Source organism: Daucus carota, chromosome 4 (genome assembly GCF_001625215.2).
Source record: "Daucus carota subsp. sativus chromosome 4, DH1 v3.0, whole genome shotgun sequence".
Lineage (NCBI taxonomy): Eukaryota > Viridiplantae > Streptophyta > Magnoliopsida > Apiales > Apiaceae > Daucus > Daucus carota.
Window position 1 is genome coordinate 28222989 of NC_030384.2, and position 24161 is coordinate 28247149.

Sequence of the window (24161 nt, forward strand, 5' to 3'; positions counted from 1 at the left end):
GTCTGCTGCTGTTGAACTCAAGGTTTTGAGCTTTCTTTTTTATATTTTTCTACTTTTTTTAATATTTTTACATATACATACACTGATACACATTCTTTAATTTTGTCCAAGTTGATGGCTTTGTTGATATGAGTTTTAGATTAGATGTTGTGCCACGCGAAATTTTTTCGGCTGGTTTTGTTTCTTTGTCAGCAAAAAGTTCACATTTTTAAGCACATCTTGTTTCTTGGATAGAAGAGTGCACATTTATAAGAAGATTTTTGTTTCTTTGTTAGCATAATTTGTTTCTTTGTCAAGAATAGATTTTAGATTTGAGGGTGATAACAAGTTAATGGAACATATTCCTAAATCACATATAAAATAGGACATTATAGCAAACAAACTCATTGATCTGGGACATAATATATAATGTAGAGTTAGTTGATAGCTAAAGAATATGATCTCCGGAAAAATTGCATGCTATCTGAGTTCGATATTAGTAATTATGAAAGTTTCAAGGATACCATCATGCAACCGGTTGCCTCTATTATTCTCAACAATCAATCACCTAGAATAATACTTGTACTCTACAAGCTGGCATCACAATACATGTTGTATCTGAAACTATATGCTATAGAGAGGTATTGCTGCTATGTACTGTTTACATTCTTTTATTACATTGTGACTTGCAAAAGTCTAAAAATTAGCCATTCCCTCGATATAGTAGAATGTAGGAACATACGGAAAAACCCTGCAAGAAGGCAACGAGATTATATGTTGGATTTCGCCGCTTGTGGAATTAAGAATATTGTAATCATTTACGCTTCCGCTTTCCCCAGCCCCCATCCCCACAATTTTGTTCTCATCTAAACAGAATACACAATTTCCCACGTCCGGAAGCACTGTGCAGTAATACCAGGCTGCAAACTCCTCATCAAGGACATAAATGCTGTCAGTTCCAACAATAACACCAACCTGGTTATTCCACCAAACCGATTTCATACTGAGTTCAGCCCCTTCTAATTCCGGAACTGCCTTTAGACGGCAATCACGAAAATCCAACCAAAAGTTAATCTCCGGCTCTGTAGCAAACGCATCTACAAATGTGACGAGAGCTTTCGGCAAAAATAACACACCACCAAGACGATCGGAGACTTTCATTGGCCCCAAGTCAACAACTTCCCAATTTGCAGAATTTACAGAACAAACGCGAAGCGCATGTATCTTTTTGGGTCCCGGAGCATCCAAGCTCGTAAGCCTTTGATCCCATCTCAACAATTGTACGATCTTTAAGTCATCAGTCCATTCATCATAAAAGAATCCAGAAGTTACAGAAGCTTGCTCACAATCTGGTACAAAAATATAAGGGGCCCCAACCTCTTTATAATGTTTTGTTAAGGGGTTTAGCAGGATGTATCTAGAGGGAGAACTGGTGATATAGAGGCATATAATACCACTGGAAGATCCCACTACAGTTGGGACTTCCCCCTGCTTTAAAAAATCTGGGTAGTCAGTGAAAATTGGAACAGCATGTTTTATACCAGAATTCAAGATTGGAACAATTATACACCTAGACTGACACAGTTGGCGGCTCTCTGGGGATAACAAAACTGAAACAGAGTACGGAATCGGGCTTACATCAAATAAAATTGAAGTGTGTTTAGGTGTAGGATTTTTAGGTGGGTTGAATAACATCAGTCTGGGTCCCTCATGCAAAAGAAAGGAGGCCCAACTCCTAGCCACCAAAACCAGGGGAAGAACATCTAGGCTGTTCAACTTAGGCAGAATTTGTAGAAAGATAATATCTTCCGGCAGTTCCAGTAGGGGCTCAATTCCTTTATCATTATCCTTTGAATTCTCTGATGGTTTTTGCTTGCTCGTCTCAGCTGTAATGTGAACAAATAAACTTCTGTACAAACTTTTTCCATTTCATACTAAACTATGTACAAACCTCTTAATTAATTACACATTGTACATAACATTGTACTAAGCTCTTAAAAGATGTGATCGTTTTACTACACATGGAAATAAATATAAATAAAAAGTTCACATTAATACATTATACTTCTAAATCAGGTGCATGGTGGAGAAGATTACTATTAAGTCCTTCAGAGATGGAAGAGACGGAAGTTGCTGGTTGAATCTGAATCTGCTCCAGCCTGGCACTAATATCTCTCACCTAATATGGGGTATCATTATTAAAACATTGTGAATGAAAATAAATTGCAAAAGCCAACAACTAAATTCGAAGTAGCACTTAAAATATAACCGAGGATGCCACCGCACCCTTCAGTATATAGCAATAGAGCTACTCATTCTATGGTGCTCCTACCCAGCAAACAATCCTATCTCAGTAGTAAAGTTTGTTTGAAAATTAATCAGAGTAGATATGCTTAGCAATGAAGGAGAAATTTTACAAGATAGAGAAGGAATTATTAATTAGTACTAATTCAAGTGAAAGTGTAGGAAAGAAGCAATAAACTAATGTTGTGTTTGGTTGGGGTGAATGATTCCGGAAGGAATGGAATGGAAAAATGAACTATCTTATGCATAATTTTTAAAAAATTCCATTCTTTCTTCCATTCCATTCCATACATCATAAGCTAGATATCACACCTCCAATTTGAGATGGAATGCTCCATTCTCTCATATCCTCAATTTCTTCACAAATCTCATCATAGCAATTTTGCCCTCCCTCAATTTTTTTCCAAAATTTTCTTCCTATATCTATTAGTTTCAAGTATTTTTACTCATTCCATTCTATTCTTCCCAACCAAACACAACATAACTCCCTGAACATAGTGAAGCATCATATAAGTACTCAATTAACATCTCGCTCAGCCCTACTACTGTCTATAGTCTTGTCATTCTCTCCCATTTTTCAGTGCACTATTAACACCAACTAATTATTAATGATATTTATGAGGTGATTCATCTTTTTAAACTCAAATGTGTTTGTATGCAAGTGAAGGCCGAGATCTGAAATTGATTTGTAGCAATTTAGGTTAGTTCTGGATATTGAGGGTTGGAAAGAAATAACTTGAGAAGAAAGCTAGAGAGAAATATGGAGTAAAAAGTTCATATCATTTTTCATAACTGAATTCTGATACACAAGTTTGTTCTTATTCTAGGTGACACTACTAGTCACGTGACTACCACAAGCACAGAAATAGAAAATAACAAACAGAATGACACGTCTGTAATGGGGAATGTTCTCGAATATAACTAAACAGAAATGAGGTGGGCCTGTGCCGTGACAATGCCCCTTTCTTGAGCGGCGATGTCCTCATCGACGAACTGTGGATAGTGGCGCCGGAGTACATTGTAATCAACCCATGAGGCATCTTCCGGAGCCATTCCTTTCCACTGAATGAGAACAGAGACAGCAGCAGCATTATTCCGATTCACTATCTTGCGATCAAGGATAAGGTGAGGGTAGGCTGGGGCAGGAGTGTCATTGAGCACTGGAGGATCAAGTTGAGTGATAGCATGTGAACCGACTTTCTTTTTGAGAAGGGAAACATGGAAAGTTGGATGAACCTTTGCAGTTGCTGGCAGTTGAAGCTGGTAAGCAACCTGACCAATTTTCTTAATAATCTTGTATGGCCCAAAGAAGCGCGGGGTGAACTTATTGTCTTTAGCCTCCTTGAGAGAAGTTTGTTTAAAAGCTTTAAGCTTGACAAACACCTCATCCCCCTCATCAAATACTCTTTCAGTTCTGTGTTTATCAGCGAACCACTTCATTCGTTCTTGGGCTTTTTGCAGATTCATTTTAAGAAGCTTGTGGATTTCAGTACGCTGCTGGATAAAGTCATTGACACAAGAATTTGTGGAGCTTCCAGCTTGATGGTAATTAAAAGTGGGAGCTGGGCGGCCGTAGATGGCTTGATAGGGCGTCATGCCGATTGCAGAATGTGGGGTGGTGTTGTACCACCACTCAGCCATGGGTAACCAACGGTGCCACTGGTGAGGGCGTTGGTAGGTTAAGCAACGTAAATACATCTCAATGCACTGGTTTAACCGCTCGCTTTGGCCATCGGTTTGAGGGTGATAGGCCGATGTTAATTTTGATGTCGCCCCCATCTTTTTGAACAGTTCTGACCAAAATTGTGAAGTGAAGATTTTGTCTCTATCAGTGATAATCGAAGAAGGTGGGCCGTGAAGCTTAAACACATTGTCCAGCAGTGTTTGGGCAACCTGAGCTGCTGTAAAAGGGTGTTGGAGAGCCAATAAGTGAGCATATTTTGTGTACTTGTCTATGATGACCAGAATGGTGTCCTTTCCCCCCGACTTTGGCAATGACTCTATGAAATCCATGGTAACAGTGTCCCAGGCTTGACTTGGGATTGGAATGGGTTGAAGCAATCCGGGGTATGGAACATGTTCGCTTTTACAGCGTTGGCACACTTCGCAGAGCTGTACCCACTGTTTAATGTCTTTAGACAGTGAAGGCCACCAAAATAAGTTACCAACGCGCTTTATAGATGTTTGTATGCCAGAATGGCCCCCTTCTGGGCCTCCATGTAAGGTATCAAAAATTTGTTTACGGAAGGAACCATCTGATCCCACAACCAATCTGCCATTAAAACGGAGATCTCCATCAGCCAAAGTGAAATTAGTGGATGCAGGGTCTGTAGCCATTTGAGCAATTACAGCTTGGAACTCTGGATCATTTTCCCAAGTTTTTCGCAGGTCTAGCTTCCACTGTGGAATGATGGTTGAAATCGCGCAAGCTTCTAGTGTTTGTGTTGCAGAGCCAGTATTGAGCCTGGACAGCGGATCTGCAACTACATTGTCTCTGCCCTTCTTGTAGACAATAGTATAGTCAAAACCCAGCAGCTTGGTGAGCCATTTTTGCTGCATGAGAGTCGTTATTTTCTGGCTGAGGAGGTGTTTAATTGCTTCTTGGTCAGTGCGAATAGTAAACGGTTGTCCGAGTAAATAACCACGCCACTTGTTGACTGCTAGGACAACCGCGAGAAGCTCCTTTTCGTAGGTGGAGAGGCCCATGTTGCGACTTGAAAAAGCCTTGCTAAAGTAAGCAAGAGGCCTGCCTTCTTGCATGAGTACAGCCCCCGCACCAAACATACACGCATCCGTTTCAACGACAAATGGTTTAGAGAAATCAGGAATACCCATCACCGGGGTACTGGTCATAGCTGTTTTCAACTGTTCAAAAGCTTCTTGAGCTTGATTAGACCACTGAAATGCCCCTTTCTTAAGAAGGTTGGTCAGCGGCTTGCTGATAACTCCGTAATGTCGAACAAATCGGCGGTAGTACCCTGTTAAGCCCAAAAATCCACGGAGGGACTTAATACAAGTCGGTGTCGGCCAAGAAGTCATGGCATGTATCTTCTTGTGATCTGCCTCAACACCTTTATTGCTGATGATATAGCCCAAATACTCCACTTGTGTCTGGCCGAACGCACATTTACTGAGTTTGACACGAAGGCAGTTAGCGTCCAACAGTTGGAACACTTGCTGTAGGTGCTGGATATGCTCCTCCGGAGATGGACTATACACTAATATGTCGTCAAAGAAAACGCACACAAATTTCCCAATCACCTCTCGAAAAACTTCATTCATAATACATTGGAATGTGGCCGGTGCGTTGGTGAGGCCAAAAGGCATCACTAGAAATTCATAGTGGCCTAGTGGTGTCTTGAAGGCTGTTTTGAAAGTATCTTTAGCATCAACCCGGATTTGATGGTAACCACTACGCAAGTCAAGCTTGGTGAATATTTTGCTTCCGTGAATCTGGTCAAGCATGTCCTCAATCAACGGAATAGGGAAGCGGTTTTTAGTGGTAATTGCATTGAGAGCCCTGTAGTCTACACAAAAACGCCATGTGTTATCCTTCTTCTTGACAAGTAAGACTGGTGAGGAATATGGAGATTGGCTGTGTTTGATTATGCCGCTGTCAAGCATCTCTTTCACCATCTTTTCAATCTCCATTCTCTGCAGGTAAGGATACTTATACGGGTTCAGGTTAACTGGTGCACTACCCTCCGTTATGGGTATCATATGGTCCTGAGGTCTGCTCGGAGGAAGGCCTTTAGGTGCTTCGAAAAGCTGAGGAAAAGCAGCTACAACAGGCTGTACCAGTTCTGGAATGTCAATTGTTTGTGTGGGAGTGGCCTCTGTAACTTCAATTGCTGAAAGCTGGACCGGGAAGCAAGCTTGTTCCCCAATCTTTCCCATGTTATCACTGTCTAGTAATACATTAGTACTGCTTGCAGTTTTCCTGGACTGTTGGAGCACAACCCGTTTGCCCTGCCACTCCAATGACATTTCATTAGTTGCAAAATCAAAACAAATTGGGCTCACCTGGCGAAGCCACTGGATGCCCAATATTGAGTCATACCCTCCCAACGGAAGAATGTAAAAATCAGCTGTAAACTCAATATTATTAGCCTGCCATTTCAGCTTCGTAACCTTGCGTGTGCATTTAGTAATGGATCCATCAGCCAGAGTTACTTTGACTTCAGCACAAGGAATAGTAGGCAGATGTTGTGACTTAACCAAGGATTGCGAGATGAAATTGTGAGTCGAGCCGGTATCGACTAACATAGTAATTGATTTCTTCTTAACTTGACCATCCAGCTTAAGTGTATGCAATCCTTGAGTACCCTGCAGGGCATGCACTGACATGCCCGCTTCGTTGTCGGAACCACTGTGTATTTCAATGGCAGAGTCCTCATCGCAATCCCCTTCTTCCTCATCTCCCACCAGCAAATAAAGTTGTGGCTTCTGGCATTTATGACCCCGTACATACACTTCATCGCAGTTATAACACAACCCTTTCTCACGTCTTTGTGCCATCTCCTGTGGTGAAATGCGTTTCACCTCTGGGTATTTCGATGCTTGGGTGGGAGGTGGTGGTTTGATGGGGTCCTTAAAGTGTGAGGAAGTGTTGCGGCTCACCGTTTTGACACGTTTCTCCATCAAGTCCATAAATACCTCTTGCTCTTTGGCCTTCTCCATTGCCTCAATGAGAGATTGTGGTTTATAAACATATAATGCTTGTTGTATGTCTGGGCGCAACCCACTAAGGAAACTGGAGACATAAAACTCTTCTGGCTGAGCGGCATGTCTAGTCAGGATCAGGCCACGAAGCTCTTCAAATTCGGCAATATAAGATTTGACAGTGCTTGTTTGAGTCAATTTGTTGAATCTCCCCACGAGGTTCTCCTGATTACCAGTGGAGAAGCGTTGTAGTAAGCGATCGACAAAAAATTCCCATGTCATGCCTGCCTGCTGCATTTGTAGAGTTTGGAACCAGTGGTCCGCTTTTCCTTCCAAATACAATGAAGCAAATACCACCTTAGTAGGCGAGTCCATTCCAGGGTTGAGCATAAAAAACTTCCCTGCCTTTAATACCCAACTACGAGCATTACTGCCATCAAATTTCGGAAAATCCACTTTTGGTAACTTGTATGGTACATTTAACACCGATCTGTGGTTGGTATTGTCGGTGGCTGAGGATGGAATCACATGTGGTCCTTGGCTAAAGGATGGGAACCACTGTGGGTTTTGTTGGTAGAACGGCAGTTGAAAAGCTGTGGTCGGAATGGGTGGTATGGTTGTGGTGGTGGGAGGGACAGTGAAGGGTGGAGTACGGTCAAAGCTTGTCATCGTGGAACTGAGCGGTATTTGTGGTATGGAGTATGGTGGTGGTTGTGAGAAAACAGGCGGCGCGTGCATATAAAGTGGGTTTCCTGTAGACATATAGTGGAGAGGAGGAACAGTACCCCCAAAGTGTAAAGGTTGTGTGACTAGTGGTCTGGTTGGGTTTGGAGCAGATTTATTAGATGAAGATGCACTACCATTATGACTACCAGGAGAGGGATGAGATTGTACCGTTTGACGTTTCATGGCTTCCACCAGATCTCTGATCTGAGTTGTTAATTCCTGCCTATCGGACTTAAGCTCAGCTGACAATGAATTCACCTTGTTATTCATCTCCGTGACCTGTGTAGCGAGAGTTGTCATATGTTGCTTGTATTCCGACTCCTGTTGTCGTGCACTATTTCGTACATCTTCTAAATGGGTTTCAAGGAGCTTAAGATCCTTTTCGTGTTTAGCTAAAGATGGCCCAGCCATGGCTCTTGATACCAATTGTAGCAATTTAGGTTAGTTCTGGATATTGAGGGTTGGAAAGAAATAACTTGAGAAGAAAGCTAGAGAGAAATATGGAGTAAAAAGTTCATATCATTTTTCATAACTGAATTCTGATACACAAGTTTGTTCTTATTCTAGGTGACACTACTAGTCACGTGACTACCACAAGCACAGAAATAGAAAATAACAAACAGAATGACACGTCTGTAATGGGGAATGTTCTCGAATATAACTAAACAGAAATGAGGTGGGCCTGTGCCGTGACATGATTCTTAGTGTTAGAGGTACTTGGGGGAAGAAGATGTCTTATATATATATGTAGAGGTTTTGTCAAAGACCCTTTAGGGAGCAGAGCCATTAAATCGGTTATTAAAGAATATTTAGCCATCATATTAGACGGCAATTAGGGGGGAAAACCCGATTGGCAATTTGGCATGCATAAAAGTTTAGCCACTTGCGTGCAAAACGATAATACTTGTTGTAGTCATCAATTTAAGATACTCGATTGATAGAAACTACTATATCACATTCCATAAAATCAACTGGCATTCCCCAAGAAAATTAATAAATTACCTCCATAAGGGTAATCAACAGCCTCCTCGCCGAGTCTCGAACCCGCTGCTCCCCATCCCACAACCTATCAACAACCGCCGTCATAATTCTATCAGAATGCAACTTAAACAACTCCGCGGCCGACGACAGCAACAAAAGCGCGCCCTCCGAAACCCTAGAATCGGTGTCCTTCAAAAGCTCAACACACGTGTCGACTAGCGCCGTCACTTCCGACGATGACAAGCACTTTCTTGAATCTTCAAGAAGCTGTTGCAGCCGATCCACTCCCGCCCTTCGCTTCTTGGTATCATTCGATCTCGCCAATTCTAAGGCCTCCTCCATGAGAGCGAGAGTGGTTTGGCGAGTAATTAGGTCTTGGAATGTGGATGTGATGATGATGATGTTATTGTTTGTGTGTAGAATTGTATTATTACAGAGAGGGGGGGACCAAGCGAATGATTAGGGTTTGAAATGTGGATCTGAAGTCAAGAAGAAGATGATGTGATGATCCGAAGTGAGTATAGTTGTTTGTCTGAAGAAGATGATGTGATGAATTGAGTTGAATATTACGAGGAGGAAAGGGGGAAATTAAGTGTTTGAAAAATAATCTCCTGTGAGTATTTGTGTCTTTATTGCATTTACAGATACACGTATAGTAAGCTGCCTCCCCAAGCTTCCACGCACTCAATTCAGTTCAGCATAAAGCATATTTATTACTCCCTCCCTTCGTTTCTTAATATTTTTGCTATTTGTTTTTATCACGTTTATCAATATATATTTTTAATCAATATATTTTAATTTTGTATTAACATTAAATATAAAAATTTCATCTTATTAAAGTACTCATAGATACGAATCCAACAAGATCACTCATGACTATATTTAATTTTATAAATTGGACATAAATTACTAATTTGTCTCATATTATGAACCGTTCCGACATATCAAACGAGAAACGTGATAAGAAACGGAAGGATTACTATTTTCAAAAATAACATTCATGGTTCTAAACTTCTAATGTGCTTTAATCTTAATTCTTGATACCATTCCAAGAATTCCCATGCCATTCATTCATATTTACTACATACTCCATTTATGCTAATGATGAGCAAAACCGTATTGCAGCCGAAAAACTGAAACCTTACTGTAGGAATGAGTTTCGTTTCCATCTTAATTTTCTAGAAAAGTTCATCGAAATAAAATTTGATTTTAAAAAAAATATTTGGGTTAAAATTATATTCTAAATAGTCAAAAAAATTATACTATAAATTTATATTTATATTATATATTTTTATATACTTTTTGGAAGTTATAATATCTAATGTATAAATCCAAATGTATCTATTTTTGAAGAAGTGTTGATGATTCATTGATAGTTTTTAAATAAATTATAAATCTTAATTTTATTTATAATTTTAAGTTACTTTTTCCAAAAGAATCAATTCTTTTCGATCATACTGAACTGGATCGGACAAAATATTTCAGTTTGTCCGGTCTAAAAATATTTAAATTTTAATTTCGATTTATTCAATTTGGTATGATTGACCATATGCTCACCCGTGTTATGCTAGGTGTTTAAGAAGTTAGGTGTTTAAGTTTACTGTTTACACTTATTTTGAGACTCCTGCAAAGTATAGTTTCATAATATTTTTTTAAATTTTTTTGTATGCGAGAAACACCCCTAGAGCTGGCTTTAGCTCATATGAAGTAAGAATAAGATCAGTGGATCAACCATTTAAGAGCGAGCATAAAATCTTCAATGGATAGTCTGATTGTTCAATGGATAGTCTGATTCCAAACGGAAACTGTATCTTACCAAAATTAATCAACCAAACAAATACCACATGTATCTTCTGAAAGTAGTAGGTCTACCAAATAAGGAAAATCAGAGAAGAAGATACTAACGCAGTTTAATTCCAGAGTCAGAAAAATTCAACAAAAAGCTATCTCTTTAACATTGTATCATCACTTCTTCAGAACTTCATTTCCATTCATCGTTAGTTCTTTTTGACAATGATTATTCCAAAAAGTCTTGCAATAACAACAAACACACTACCTCATCTAAAATATAGACCACAGTCAACATGTTTATCACATGTCTACATAAGTTGGCAGATCATAAGGCTATTACACAGTTAAAACAAACAATCATCGATTATTTTACCCGAAAACGATGTAATACTAATAATAAAAAATAGGAATAAATACCTTACATATCTCTAATGACTGTCAAAACCGGTACATAAACAAATACCAACACAAGACAAATGCCAGAACCTGAATCTCAGTTAAATCTCCTCACTTGAACAAGTACCTATTAGCATTAAATAAATCCAACTTGGAATCATTAAAAAACAATAAATTAGCTTATCACAATCAAAATATTTTACCCTTACAAAAAAAAAAAAAATTCAAAATATTTTACCAAACATACAAAAGTTGTTACCAGGTGAAAGTTGAGGGCTGAGCAAGAGCAGCAACAGCAGTCGTCGACTTGACAACCATGGTGAGAGCCACAACAAAAGGAAGCAAAGCAGATAAAATTTGTGAAGAACCATCATCATTTGCAGCTTCTTTGTCACCCACATCGATTATCAACAAACACTTGAATCATGATCAATAAATACACTTTACTTTACAGTTCTAATGGCAGGTGGAAACAAACCACAAACAAAATTAACGAAATAACCAGAATTAATTGCCCAAACATCAGCATAAAAATTTCCCAGAGTGAAATTAACAATATGCATCAAAATGATATACTGCTCGACTCAATCACAAATGACACACATCATACAGAACAGGTGAACAAAGTTAGAAGGGCTATTTATAATCAGACATCCCAAAAGAATAGCAAGGGCAAGAAAATTACCTTTGCCACAACCGCAGATACAACAATCCAATTCCCTTTACCAACAAAACAACCCTAGCGACCTGAATGTTTTAACAAGAATCGCTGTAGCAGAAAAGGCTGAAAAACACCACCAAAAGATTGCACCGCCGGAGGCTGACTATAGGTGTATATATGCCCACAATCTAAATCAACTGACCGAGGATTTCCAAGAATCTGAGAAACCGATTCGGGGTCACTGGGGTACCTAAGAATCGCTGATTCCTACTTTTACAAAAATCCTGCAAGTTAACAGCTAAACTACAGGCCAATTTCGGAAGGCCAATTTCGGAATTGATGAATAATTGAGGGTGTGTATGTAAATTTTTCATCCAATTTCTGGTATATTTTGCCCCTGATTCTGCTTTAATAAGTAGATAGATAGATAAGTAGATATATTCAGGATCTCATGGCATTTACTTTGATTAAATTACATGAAAAGCCAAAAACTTATGTAAATAGTTTTAAAAGGAACCACACTTCTATTTATAACAAAGAACATAAGATCAACATAAAAACCAGAAAATAACTTGAATAAAACCGGGAAAAAAAAAAAGACGTAGCAATCTAAGTAATTCGAATTAAATCGCCATGTTGAAGTAGTCATGATCAAAGTGATGTAATCGCAAATAACCATCTTCACCTCCACTTGCGAAACTTTTTCCATCAGGGTTGAATGCCAATGCATTTATCGGACCAAAGTGTCCTTTCACAGATCCAATTTCTTCTTCAAGGACCTTGGAATAAAATTTGGCCTCAAACTTGCCAGCACGAGGATCGTTTGTAACAGTCGATGCATCTTGACCACCTCCGAGCACGACATGATCAAGTAGTGGAGAGAGTGCAACTGCATTAACTGGGGCTTCAGCCTTGTATGTCCTGAGAAGTTTCATTGATCTGATGTCCCAAAGCTTAGCTGATTTGTCAATGGAAGCAGTAAGTAAATGTGAACCGTCTCTTGATTTTGCAAGTGATGTAATGGCCTTCTGATGACCAGTATCCTTGTCTGACTCATAAATCACTTTCTTTGTCTCAACGTCCCACACACGAACAACGCCTTGTTCACCACCACTTATTATGGTCCTATTTAAAGGTCCCCAAACAGCTCTATTGATTCTTCCTCCAGGTGAGAATTCAATCACAGAATCACCGCACTGTTCACTAGGATCTCTGGCTATGTGTTTGACATGAATTGCAGAAGACATGTCACGAAAGGAGTCTGTTGCAATGACAGCAAGCTTATCTCCGACACCAAATTCTACTGATTTCACAGTGGACTTAAATTCAAACGTGAACAGCTCAGACCCAGTTTGAACATCCCATACCTTTGCTGTTTGATCCGCACTTGCAGTTATTAAAAGTTTTGAATCCCTAGAAACATCACAACCCCAAACAGAACCAATGTGCCCACGGTAAGTGCCTAAAAGCTCTCCCTTATCAGCGTACCAAACAGCGGGGTTTCTGTCTAATGCGCAGGAGAAGAGGAGGTCACCCTCCTTGTTATACTTTAGATATGTTAATGGCCTTTCGTGTCCTTTGATCAAGATCGGCCTCATATTTCCTCCTGATAATCGATGTAGAAGCAAAATTTTGATCACACACAAATTAATAGTTGAAATCTGAACAACAACAAATCAACATAAATTTTCAATTACAATATCTATATCAAATTTAAACATCAACAGAGTCCACTCCGAAAATAACGTTACTAATATTTAAAAAGAGAACATGATAATCATATAATACCACCAAAAATTGAACTCACTAGTCATATTAAAGAGTGTGTGTGTATATGTGATTGGGTGTAGAATAGACCTTAATTGAAGAAGAAGAAGCTGCTTTTATTGTGTGTTTAATCGCCCAGAAAATCGCCTCAGATATAGCTTGTCCGTCTGAGTATTATAACCCAAGAGAGAAGAAAGAAGTTGTTTTGTTTTGTATTTAATAACCCAAGAGAGAAGAAAGAAGTTGTTTTGTTTTGTATTTAATTGTCACTATATATAGGCTGCTTTGCGGTTGCAATCCGATCACTAGTCTGATCAGGAATGTAATATCCAGTATTTTTTTAAAATAATATTAACTAGTTGAGAAGCCGCGCGTTGCGGCGGGATATAAAAATTATATTAATGTTTTAATATTAAAATTTATAAAATAAAATAAATTTGCGGCAACCTATAAAACTTATATTGATGATTCAAAATTACTATTTATAGAACAAAATAATTTTATATTATAAACATCTCGATGCAATACCAATATTAATATATAAAATTGCAAAATTTGAACTATAATTCATGAGTGAAACAATAAAAATAAAAATCTGCATGTAATTAACGATTCAAAGCACGACAAATCTTAATTTTGGTTGTGTTTAACATAGGTGCGTAAAAGTCTAAAAGAGATTGAGATACAACTCTGAAACTATCCCTAGTTTTAATAGGGATAAACATTATGTTCTAGTTGTGCGAACATTAATCATCTCGGGATATATGAATTCCAATCCATGCACCGGTGTATTAGTGATTCTTTCGTTTTTTGGATTGATTGACTGCAAAAACATCAACTTAAAACCATGAGATCTCGGTCTATAACTACCTATGAAACAACTTTTATTTGTGCTGTACAAACAGCCTTCACCTAAAATGTGCTTGAACTGAGCAAACAAATATTGTGAAAGTGTTGCATGAATAATCTTTTCCCGTATACAAAGTAAACCATATAAAAATTAACAATAACAAACATATCCGATGAACAAAACAAATATTATAAAAAAATACCTAACAATTAATCTATTAACCTTTTCATCCGTCAATATCATGTCAAGATTATATTGTTCTCCCGTTTTCGGATTTGTCGACTACCACATCTGACAAACTCTTACTCTTATCAGCCAATCATCTCTATCGTCATTCAAAACATCTAGATTGTAACTCATTATTGCATTAGATGGAGAAGACAAATAAGCTCAGAAAAAATTGTGTGTGTTAAATTTTACGAAGTCTGCCATTAATTTATAGGGGTTGATTTGAGAAAAGAATGACTTATCAAAAATACTTCCTATTTTTGATATACACCTTTTCCAAATATATGATGATAGTTTTAGATTTGATTTGATTTTGATATTTTGAAAAAGGTAATTCTGAAATTTTCATCCAATATATCCGAAACTAAAAAAGACAGTTTTTATTTTTGATATTTTTTTTGATATACACCTTTTCTAAAAATACGATGATAGTTTTAGATTCTGATTTGATTTTGATATTTTGAAAAAGGTAATTCTGAAACTTTCTTCAAATATATCCGAAACTACAAAAGATGTTTTATTTTTGATATTTTTTCATCCAAAAATTCTTTAAAATTAGAAAAATTGAAAAGAGCTCTCTGAGAGGCGCCACCTAAACGCCCCATGCTTCTCCTTTATATAAGTATATTGATGATTGGTTGGTAATAATAATAAAGGATTAAAATTAGATTATGAATAGGATTTAAAATTGAATTAAGATAGTGTACTTAGAATATGGATCAGCCTTGTATTCAGATAATGGATAGGTTTAGAATTAGGATCTCAAGACTCTGTATATATACTCCTTCCGTCCCTCTCATTTGTTTATATTGGGGGACGGGGGCTCGACACGTATTCTAATGCTCTCGTAAAACGTAGTTCAATAAATTATTTTGAACTTCCTTTTCTTCTAGATAAAAATTTGATGTTTAAATTTTTATACAAAAAAGAAAAATTTTGAAAATAAATCATAGAACTATGTTTTATATGCGCTTTAAAATGCGTGTCAAACAGTGTGAAAAAACTATAAAGAAACGAGAGGGACAAAGGGAGTATATTGATCAGTGTGAAAAAACTATAAAGAAACGAGAGGGACAAAGGGAGTATATTGATTTGTTCTCTCATTCTTTTTATATACTTTTGAGAGCTACTCAACCTTCTCTTCATTTTTATGACAAAAATTCGTAGGGCTTTATTCTCACAAATCAGCTGTCTTGTAAAATTCGTAGAAAATTCAATTCTTATCAGAATTTGATGATTCTTGATGTTTCGGAAAGCTCTTTCAATCTCCTATACTTTCGTTCATAATGTTTTCTCAGATTATGTTTCGAACTGTTCTCAAAATTACAAAACTTAATCAGATCATGTTCTCGCTTTGAGTTCTGAATCAGCGGACGTTTTATTTAATTCCCGATTCGTTATGACTCCGTTCTTGACGAGCCTTACCTTTTCGGAAAGGTCTTTTCGTTCTCTACGACTTTCGTGTTTTGCGTTATTCCAAAAAACATCGTTTAGAAGGTCAAAACATTCGTTTATTGTTCTGGGCATATTGGAGTCGGGGAGATATTTGGAGTTTAAGATAAAGTCGGGGTTCGGGAGTTTAGATGGTCCCTTGTGAGGTTGGTTAGTGTTTGCGTTTGCTATTTTTAAGGTACGGATTTCGTTTGCTTTTATTCAGCACTACTTCTATTAGTGTTAGGTAAATTTGATTACTCTATTTTGATCCTTTCTGTTCGGCGTTTTTGTACGGGTTCTACCCTGTTTGATTCAGCGATATTCATCTTACAACTTGTTATATTCGTTGTATCTTTACTCTGTTCCTTCAGCGAATATTTATTTGATTGGTTTGATTTCTGAAAATTATCTCAAAATCTTTTTCAGTTATATTCCAAAATATAAAAGAATCTGTTTTACTTCTCTTACAATTTGATTCAGCTATTCCCCTTAGAAATAAACTATTTTGATTCGTACGGATTTTGTCCTCTTTTATTCATGGCTATTCATGCTAATCTATTTTCAGCTATTTTGACTTTCGAAAAATATTTTAAAAATCTGTTTTGAGATATTCAAATATTTGTCCTCCGATTTTCAAAGATTATACAATTTATGATTTGTTTAGTTTGTATGAAATATCTGTATGACTGTATCAAGTGATTTTTAAAACTGTGAAAATTATTTGGACCCTTAAAGATATAGGGTATACCGAGTTAACCAGTTGTAGGGGTACTACAGCCATGTCTTTGCGGCACCATTGACATGACACTTCCGTAACAGTGTGATTGGTCACGGCGTATCCTTCTGTTAGCTCTTAAGAGGATGCTTTGGCCATTTTGATTATTTGTTCAGGATATATGGGTGCACCCAGTTCAGTTTGATTTGATTTGTGATTTGACGGTGACGTTGTATATGCCGTACACGTTATCCGATTTGTTGCACATATTAGGTACCCTATGATGTGTGTATCTGTATCTGTTCTGATTTGATCTCGTTATGAAATATCCTAACTGTAACGCCTGTAATATTTGACTTATATATATTACAGTATTTCATTTTGGTGATATATTAAATTTCGTGTTTTAATTGCCAAACTATGTGAATTTGACTCGTTTATCGTTACATGACTTTCGTATATCGTTAGAATGTACTTATGTGACTTTTGACGAATAATTCTCGCTACGCGATTAAATAATATTACTAGTTGCGACGGTTTTGACTTTGTATTAATAAATGTGATCGTTGCCGTTACCCGATTAAATAATAATAAAGATATATGCGATTTAGTGATATTTGTTAAATTGCGAGTAGCCGATAAACTTTAACTTGTAAAATAGCGTTTTGGTGTATATATTCTTCTCGAGATTTTACGTGTATTATACTCGTGCTTTGTATTTATGTGAATGTGTATAATAGAGCTCTACTTGTAATATTACTTTTAAAATTCATTTCTTGTCCAAAATTTTTGAAAACTATTTTATTACTCTTCTAAAATCCCATATTATTTATGGTATTAATTTCATGATTTATAGATTGGTACTTTATTTATTAAAACTCTTTCTTTTAATACTTTTTAAATCGCACTTTTATTATTTATCAAATGTCTACTCTACCCTTGCATGCAAATTCTCTAACACTAGCAAGAAGGACAAGTTGGTAACTTCCACATTCCACTACCACTTTGGACTAGTCAAAATGAGTCAAAACACTCCACCACACACTCATTTCTCACAACACACTCACCCAAAACCCTCTCATCTCTCTCTTCTCTCTCCCTCTCCTCTCCTCTCGGCCGAACCCCATTTCTCTCCCTCTCTACCATTTTTTCTTCATCTTCTTCATTAATTCAAGTTGAGCAAGTCAAGATCTTCATCACCTAGCTTTGTATCTTCATTTTGGAGGTTAGTTTATACTTGCATGTCAAAGAGCCTAGAGAATTTGACTTGGATTCTTGTGGATTCAAGTTAAACTCATGGATGGCTTAAAGATTTGAACAAAACATGGTCTTGAGGGAGTATTCATTCCCATTGTCAAGCCATGCATTTGGTTTCAAACCATTCGGCCATGACCTTCTTGGGAGCCGAATGGAGTGGGTTTTGTGAATAAGATTTTGTGATGGATAGATGATATGCTTGTGGTTTCAAGAAGTTTTAATCCTTTACAATTTGTTTTACAAAGTTTTAGACCTTGCATGTTATGATTTATACAAGAAATGTATGAAACTAGTGATTCCATGCCATGATAATTCGAATGGATGCTATGTGTGAGAATTTGGAGTTTGTAACATGGTTTTGATCAATGCATGTCTCGGCTCTTGCCATAAAATGATGATATAGATAGTGCTTTGATGTATTATGCTTAGTTTTAATGCTTAATGAAACTATATGTATGTGTATTGGCTTGAAAAGTACTTAAAAACTACTCATGAAAATTCTGCCCTGTTTTACCTATATAAATGCCTCGGTTTTGTGCTTTTAAATGGTTAAATGTTGAGATATCTTGCCTTGTGTGACTAGTCAGTAGGTATATGTACATGGTAGAGTAGGATTTGTGGCTTGGTTTGTTGGTATATGGAGTTTTGGAGGGTGTTAAGGTGGAAGGAGACACACACACACCATGGCAGATTTTTGCACCTTAGAAACCATGAGAATTAGATGTGTCATGCTTAGGCCCTCATAGGCCCAAGTCTCCTGGAGTTGGGACTTGATGTATACAAGTCTCCAGTAGCCATAAGAGTCATAAAAACCATCATTTACATAGATGCACACACACATTTCAGAGTACACCCCAGAACAGGGCACAATTGTGTCATTTGCACTTTTGAGTGTTAAAAACCTTGTAATTGATGAGGCCCCCATGGGGCCTTGATTTAGATGAGCTTAGGGAAGTATTAGGAAGCTATTTGAGTCATTAGTTTGGTGTAGTGGGTGAGTTTAGTGAGTCTCAAGTTGTTAAGTTCATGGCAGTCCCCACAGCAGAGCAGGGTGCTCTGTGCCAACTTTGTTTAGAGGCCCAAGGAGGCCTGGGCAAGGCCTTAGTGTCATTCCAAGTGCACAACTTAGATTTAAGTCTTAAGTATCCAGTAGAGTCACAATTTCACCAAGGCACATAGTGTAAACACTTGTTTTTGCCAAAACCCCCAAGAGGTGCCAAACTGCCAAGGCAGAATGGTTACTTTAGTGCACTAAATTTTAAGGACCCATATAGGCAATGCCTTTGAGTCACACCACTTCATAACATTAGTTTAATATTGTGTCAACCTTTAGAAATTGGTTTGGAGTCAATACCCTTAGTGGAGATGCCTTATTTCCACTTAAGAACACAAGTGTCACACATGTAGTCACATTCTAGTACCAACTTAGGATGCATTGCATTTTAGTGTGTCATCAGTGAGGCCTTGACCTCATATTGAGTCCATGAGTTAGTTTTAAGTCATATTAGAGAGTGCAAGTTAGTTCAAGTCAAATCACTTAGTGTAGATGCATTATTTTTACGAAGGCACCCAAGTGTCGCCAAGGTAAGCATACTAGTGAGTCACTTAGGTTGCACTTCACTTGTAAGTCTTGGGAGGTGGGGCACAAGTGTGCCTTACTATTAATTTGTTAATTGGAGGTCAGTAGGGTATAGTTAGGAAGTATTGGTCTTAGACCTTATGTGCTACTTGATTAAATGCTTAATTGACTTAGGAATAATTAGAGATTAATAAGTGATATAAGTTAAGTAACAAAGTGCCATGCTTTACTTGCTATGTGTATTACTTGATGATCATGCTACTTGTTTTAATTAAGTTTAAGTGTATATCTAATATATATGTATATATATTTATTTATATATATATGTATATATATTCATACGCGAAGGGGTAGTTAGTGACGAGGATACTATTAATTATAGGTGCAAGTAGGAGGCCAGGCAAGGAACCTCTAGAAGCATCTATTCAGGAGTCTAGTAAGCTTTATCCAGGCAAGTGAAACTCTTCCTTTATACTTGCTTTACAATTGTATACCCTGTGAACGTTGAATTACTGTTTATTTAGGACTGAATTACCTTATCACCCCTTGTGATCATGACTTTGGATTCCAATAATACCCTTAACACTTGAATTACCTTTTTCATATGGTATCACCTTACAACCACATGATTATACTCCAATAGTCCTTGATAAATAATGAGAACTTTATACCCCACATTAACCTGAATTATCTCATTTGGAACCCTGATCTTAATAACATCCTTTACTTTTGAAAGATCACTTGTATTTTGAAAACATCCTTGCTTATAACTTGTCTTTGATCAAGACCCCTTCTTTTGAAAATGAGTTGATTTGAAATGACCTTAAAAGGAATTGGATAATAATTTTATATTAAGACTGAGGCGCCAGTCTATTATTGCAGCATCAGTAGCGGGGAGCCTGATGTCTGTTTATGGCCAATGTGTGCCGAGGATCCTCCCTGGTTGAATCACTTTATGTGGTTCGGAGCTTGGTGTGGGCTGATCACCCCCCAATGCTCGTAGCGCTGTGTGTTTCCAATTCCAATAAATTGATATCCCACATTGCACCTTTATTTGTGTTTATACCTTGTGATATCTGCTGTTGCTTTTGCACTTGATATATTGCATATTGTGAACTGTTTTATTTACTGTTTTCACTTGCTGAGCTTTTTGCTCATATATATTGTTGTTGTTATAACCCTTCAGTGAAACCCGAGAATGGCCCGTTTCAAGCAGACCGCTCGTAAGACCACCTCAGGCAACGGGATTGCTTTCCGCCGTATGATGGGACAGGTTGGGAACTCGTAGTTCCCTAGTTAATTTCTTTTGAACTTTTGGGATTTAAAAACTGTAGTTTGACTTAGACTTAATTTGGATTCTATTTGGTTTGTAATAACTTTAGTTGTTGTTCATACTCATTCCTGGTGATTCCGGGATTGTGGATTAGACTTGTAGATTAATCTTTATAACTCTGTAGTTTAATTATATATACCGATATGCATGCTTTAGTCGGTTATTTAAGTTGGGTCCGTCACAGTTGGTATCAGAGCGACAGGTTTGAGTCACTGAACAACATAGGATAAATGAACATAAGATAGGATTTAGAGGTTAAGATGAACTTAGATCATGTGGGACTTGGGGCGTTAGAATCTTTTAAGTTTTCTCACCCTTTTTACTATAACCGCGTATATATATATAACTGTTGGCAGGCATCGTCATCTTCTAGTCCCGGATTCCCGACTACTGTTCCGTTCCCGCTTTACGAGCAGATGGTGAGACTTACTGACCGACTCGAGGGCCAGAACACGATTCTCCAGCACCGGATTGACCAGCTGTACCGTGAGGACTTTGATGATGAGGGCAACCGTCCCCGTTTGATTTCTAGGGTCGAGGAGATCATTCGCATGGCCGAGGACCGTTTGGCAGCTATTCCACCCTACCGCGAGCGTGAGAGCCGTATCACTTTGACCGCCATTACTGATGAGCTCCGCCGTGTGATTAGCAGTCTCCGTGAGCCAGTTGCCAGTCCATCAGCTTCACCAGCATCATCACCATCCCCCTAGACTATTCCTTAGTCTATTTATCTTTATTATCATGCTATCCGTACTTTGACTTTCCATTTCGTACTTGTACCCCCGGATTGTTTCGGGAAGACTTTTATTTGCACTTTATTTCCGTTCGTACTGTTCCGTACTTATCATTTGGATTAATGTTTAATCTCGCACTTTGACCTTTTATCTCATGTTTCTATTATATTGTTATACCATGCTTAGATAGAATTGCCATGTTAAACCCTTTAGAACTTGATCATGTTTAAACTTTTCCCAATATACCATGATGTGACTTTGACCGAATAATTGTACCTTTGCAATACGATACTTTAAACTCTAATAATACACACACATACCATGATGCCATAATAATTACCATAAACCGTTACCATGTCAATAACTCTTGAATAATACCTTTGTACCCAATGTTCTCCTTTGATATAACTTGTATGCATATATTGAACTGCAATTAAGCTTTTCTTGTCTACATTCAGAATCATGCCTCCTCGAAGAACCCGCAACACCACCAATGAAAATACTGAAGAACCACCACCAACCTTGGCTCAACTTATGCAACTTCTTCACCAACAATCTGTTACCCTTGCTCAACAACAACAACTACTCCAACAACAACTCCAGCAACAACAACAAGCGCCACCACCACCTACTACTTTCAAATCTTTTCAAGCTGTGAAACCACCCGAGTTCCGAGGAACTCAAGACCCTGTTGAAGCTCAGTCCTGGCTAAAGGAGATGGAGAAGGCTTTCACCTTGGCTGTTGTAACCGATGATAAGAAGGTTGAGTATGCGTCATATTTTCTGAAAGACGAAGCAAACTACTGGTGGGAGTCAGCCCGTGCTTTAGAAGAAGGTGAGGTTATTGCTTGGGATAGATTCAAGAGGATATTTCTAGACAAGTACTTTCCAAGGTATTTGCAAACTCAGATGGAGTTAAAGTTCTTTGAATTGAAGCAAGAGGGAATGACTGTTGGGGAATATGAGAAGAAATTTACAGAATTAGCAAGGTTCGTGGGAGATTATGTGGACACGGACGAGAAAAGAGCGAAGAGATTTCAACAAGGATTGAAGCCTTGGCTACGAAGCAGAGTGGCTGCTTTTGAATTGGCCACATATGCTGAAGTGGTCCAGAAGGCAATGGTAATTGAAGGAGAAAGTGATCAGAACCAGAAGGAGAAGGATAACAAGAAGAGAAAGTTTGTGAGTAAAGGTGAAGGTTCGGCTCAGGGGAGCCAAAGTGGAAGAAATTTCAAGAAGTTTGGAGTTCAGAATCAAGGAGGTCCCCGAGGTTTCAAGAAGGGAGATAATAGGAATGTGAAGAAGATTCAAGGACCGAGTGGTCAAAGGAGTCAACAAGCAAATTCAGAATGCAAGTTCTGCAACAAGAAACACACGGGAATTTGTAATAAGGCTGATATTGTCTGTTTCAAGTGCAACTCGAAGGGTCATTATGCAAACGAGTGCCAGAATTCGAAGCCGTCTGTTACCTGTTTCAAGTGTGGAAAGACCGGTCACATATCGAGAGATTGTAAGGCTCCTGGAACCAGCAAGTTGATGCAGTTGGCAGCTACCCCTTACAATCAAGGAATGACATCTTCTGTTCCGATTCTGCAACTACCTTCTACTCAAGTTTTTGAGTCTGCAACTCCTGTTTTCCATCCCTCTTATCCGGCTCAAGCAAGGACATTCAACATGAATATCAAGGATGCCGTTCAGAGTTCTGAGGTTGTGGCAGGTACGCTTTCTGTCAACAACATCCATGCTAAAGTGCTATTTGATTCTGGAGCTACTAGATCTTTCATATCTGAATCTTTTGTTGGCGAGTTGAATTGTGAAACTGAACCTTTAGCTGAACCCTTATCTATCATTGTTGCTAATCAAGAACAAGTATCTGTTAGAAATATTTGCCCCCGATGTACGATAGAGATTTCTGGCTTTAGTTTTCCTGCTTCCCTTATACCTTTTCGATTAGGAGAGTTTGATGTTATATTAGGTATGGATTGGTTAGCAGAAAATGGTGCTCAAATAGATTGTAAGAAGAAGAAGATAATCCTTAAGTCTCCACAAGGCAAGAAAGTAGGATTCAAAGGGCAGAAACAAGCTAAGACATTTTTGACGATAATTGAAGCTAAGAAGTTGTTAAGGCAAGGTTGTGAAGGTTATTTGGCTCATGTAATTGATAGATCTAAAGAAACCCCGAATATAGAGAGCATTCCGATAGTTAATGAATTTCTTGATGTATTTCCTGACGATCTTCCTGGTTTGCCTCCCGACCGTCAAATTGAGTTTTCTATTGACTTAGCACCCGGCACGGAACCAGTTTCAAAGCAACCGTATCGAATGGCGCCGGCAGAAATGAAAGAGTTGGCCAAGCAATTGCAAGAGTTGTTAGATAAAGGAGTTATAAGGCCGAGTGTATCCCCGTGGGGAGCTCCAGTTCTTTTTGTGAAGAAAAAGGACGGAAGTATGAGATTGTGCATCGACTATAGAGAATTGAACAAGTTAACAATCAAGAATAGGTATCCTTTGCCTCGAATCGACGACTTATTTGATCAACTCAAAGGAGCAACTCACTTTTCGAAGATTGACTTGCGTTCGGGATATCATCAATTGAAGATTAAACCAGAAGACATCCCAAAGACAGCTTTTAGAACTCGTTATGGGCATTACGAGTTTCTAGTTATGGCATTTGGATTAACAAACGCACCAGCCGCCTTCATGGATTTGATGAACCGTGTATTCAAGGAGTATTTAGACAAGTTCGTCATTGTATTCATCGACG

General features: G+C 38.1%; 2 protein-coding genes across 2 annotated transcripts; both read right to left on the reverse strand.

Moving 5' to 3' along the window:
- Positions 1-447: 447 nt before the first annotated feature.
- Positions 448-9374, reverse strand: LOC135151935 (uncharacterized). The gene is made up of 3 exons (XM_064091095.1): positions 8674-9374; positions 2077-2158; positions 448-1865 (listed from the first exon to the last, which is right to left on the reverse strand). The coding sequence occupies exons 1-3, from the start codon at positions 8992-8994 to the stop codon at positions 676-678; spliced, it is 1593 nt and encodes a 530-aa protein (XP_063947165.1). The 5' UTR covers positions 8995-9374; the 3' UTR covers positions 448-675.
- Positions 9375-11926: 2552 nt separating this feature from the next.
- LOC108217849 (eukaryotic translation initiation factor 3 subunit I-like) lies at positions 11927-13496 on the reverse strand. Its single transcript, XM_017390737.2, has 2 exons — positions 13358-13496; positions 11927-13106 (listed from the first exon to the last, which is right to left on the reverse strand). The coding sequence occupies exon 2, from the start codon at positions 13096-13098 to the stop codon at positions 12124-12126; it is 975 nt and encodes a 324-aa protein (XP_017246226.1). The 5' UTR covers positions 13099-13106; positions 13358-13496; the 3' UTR covers positions 11927-12123.
- Positions 13497-24161: the final 10665 nt, after the last annotated feature.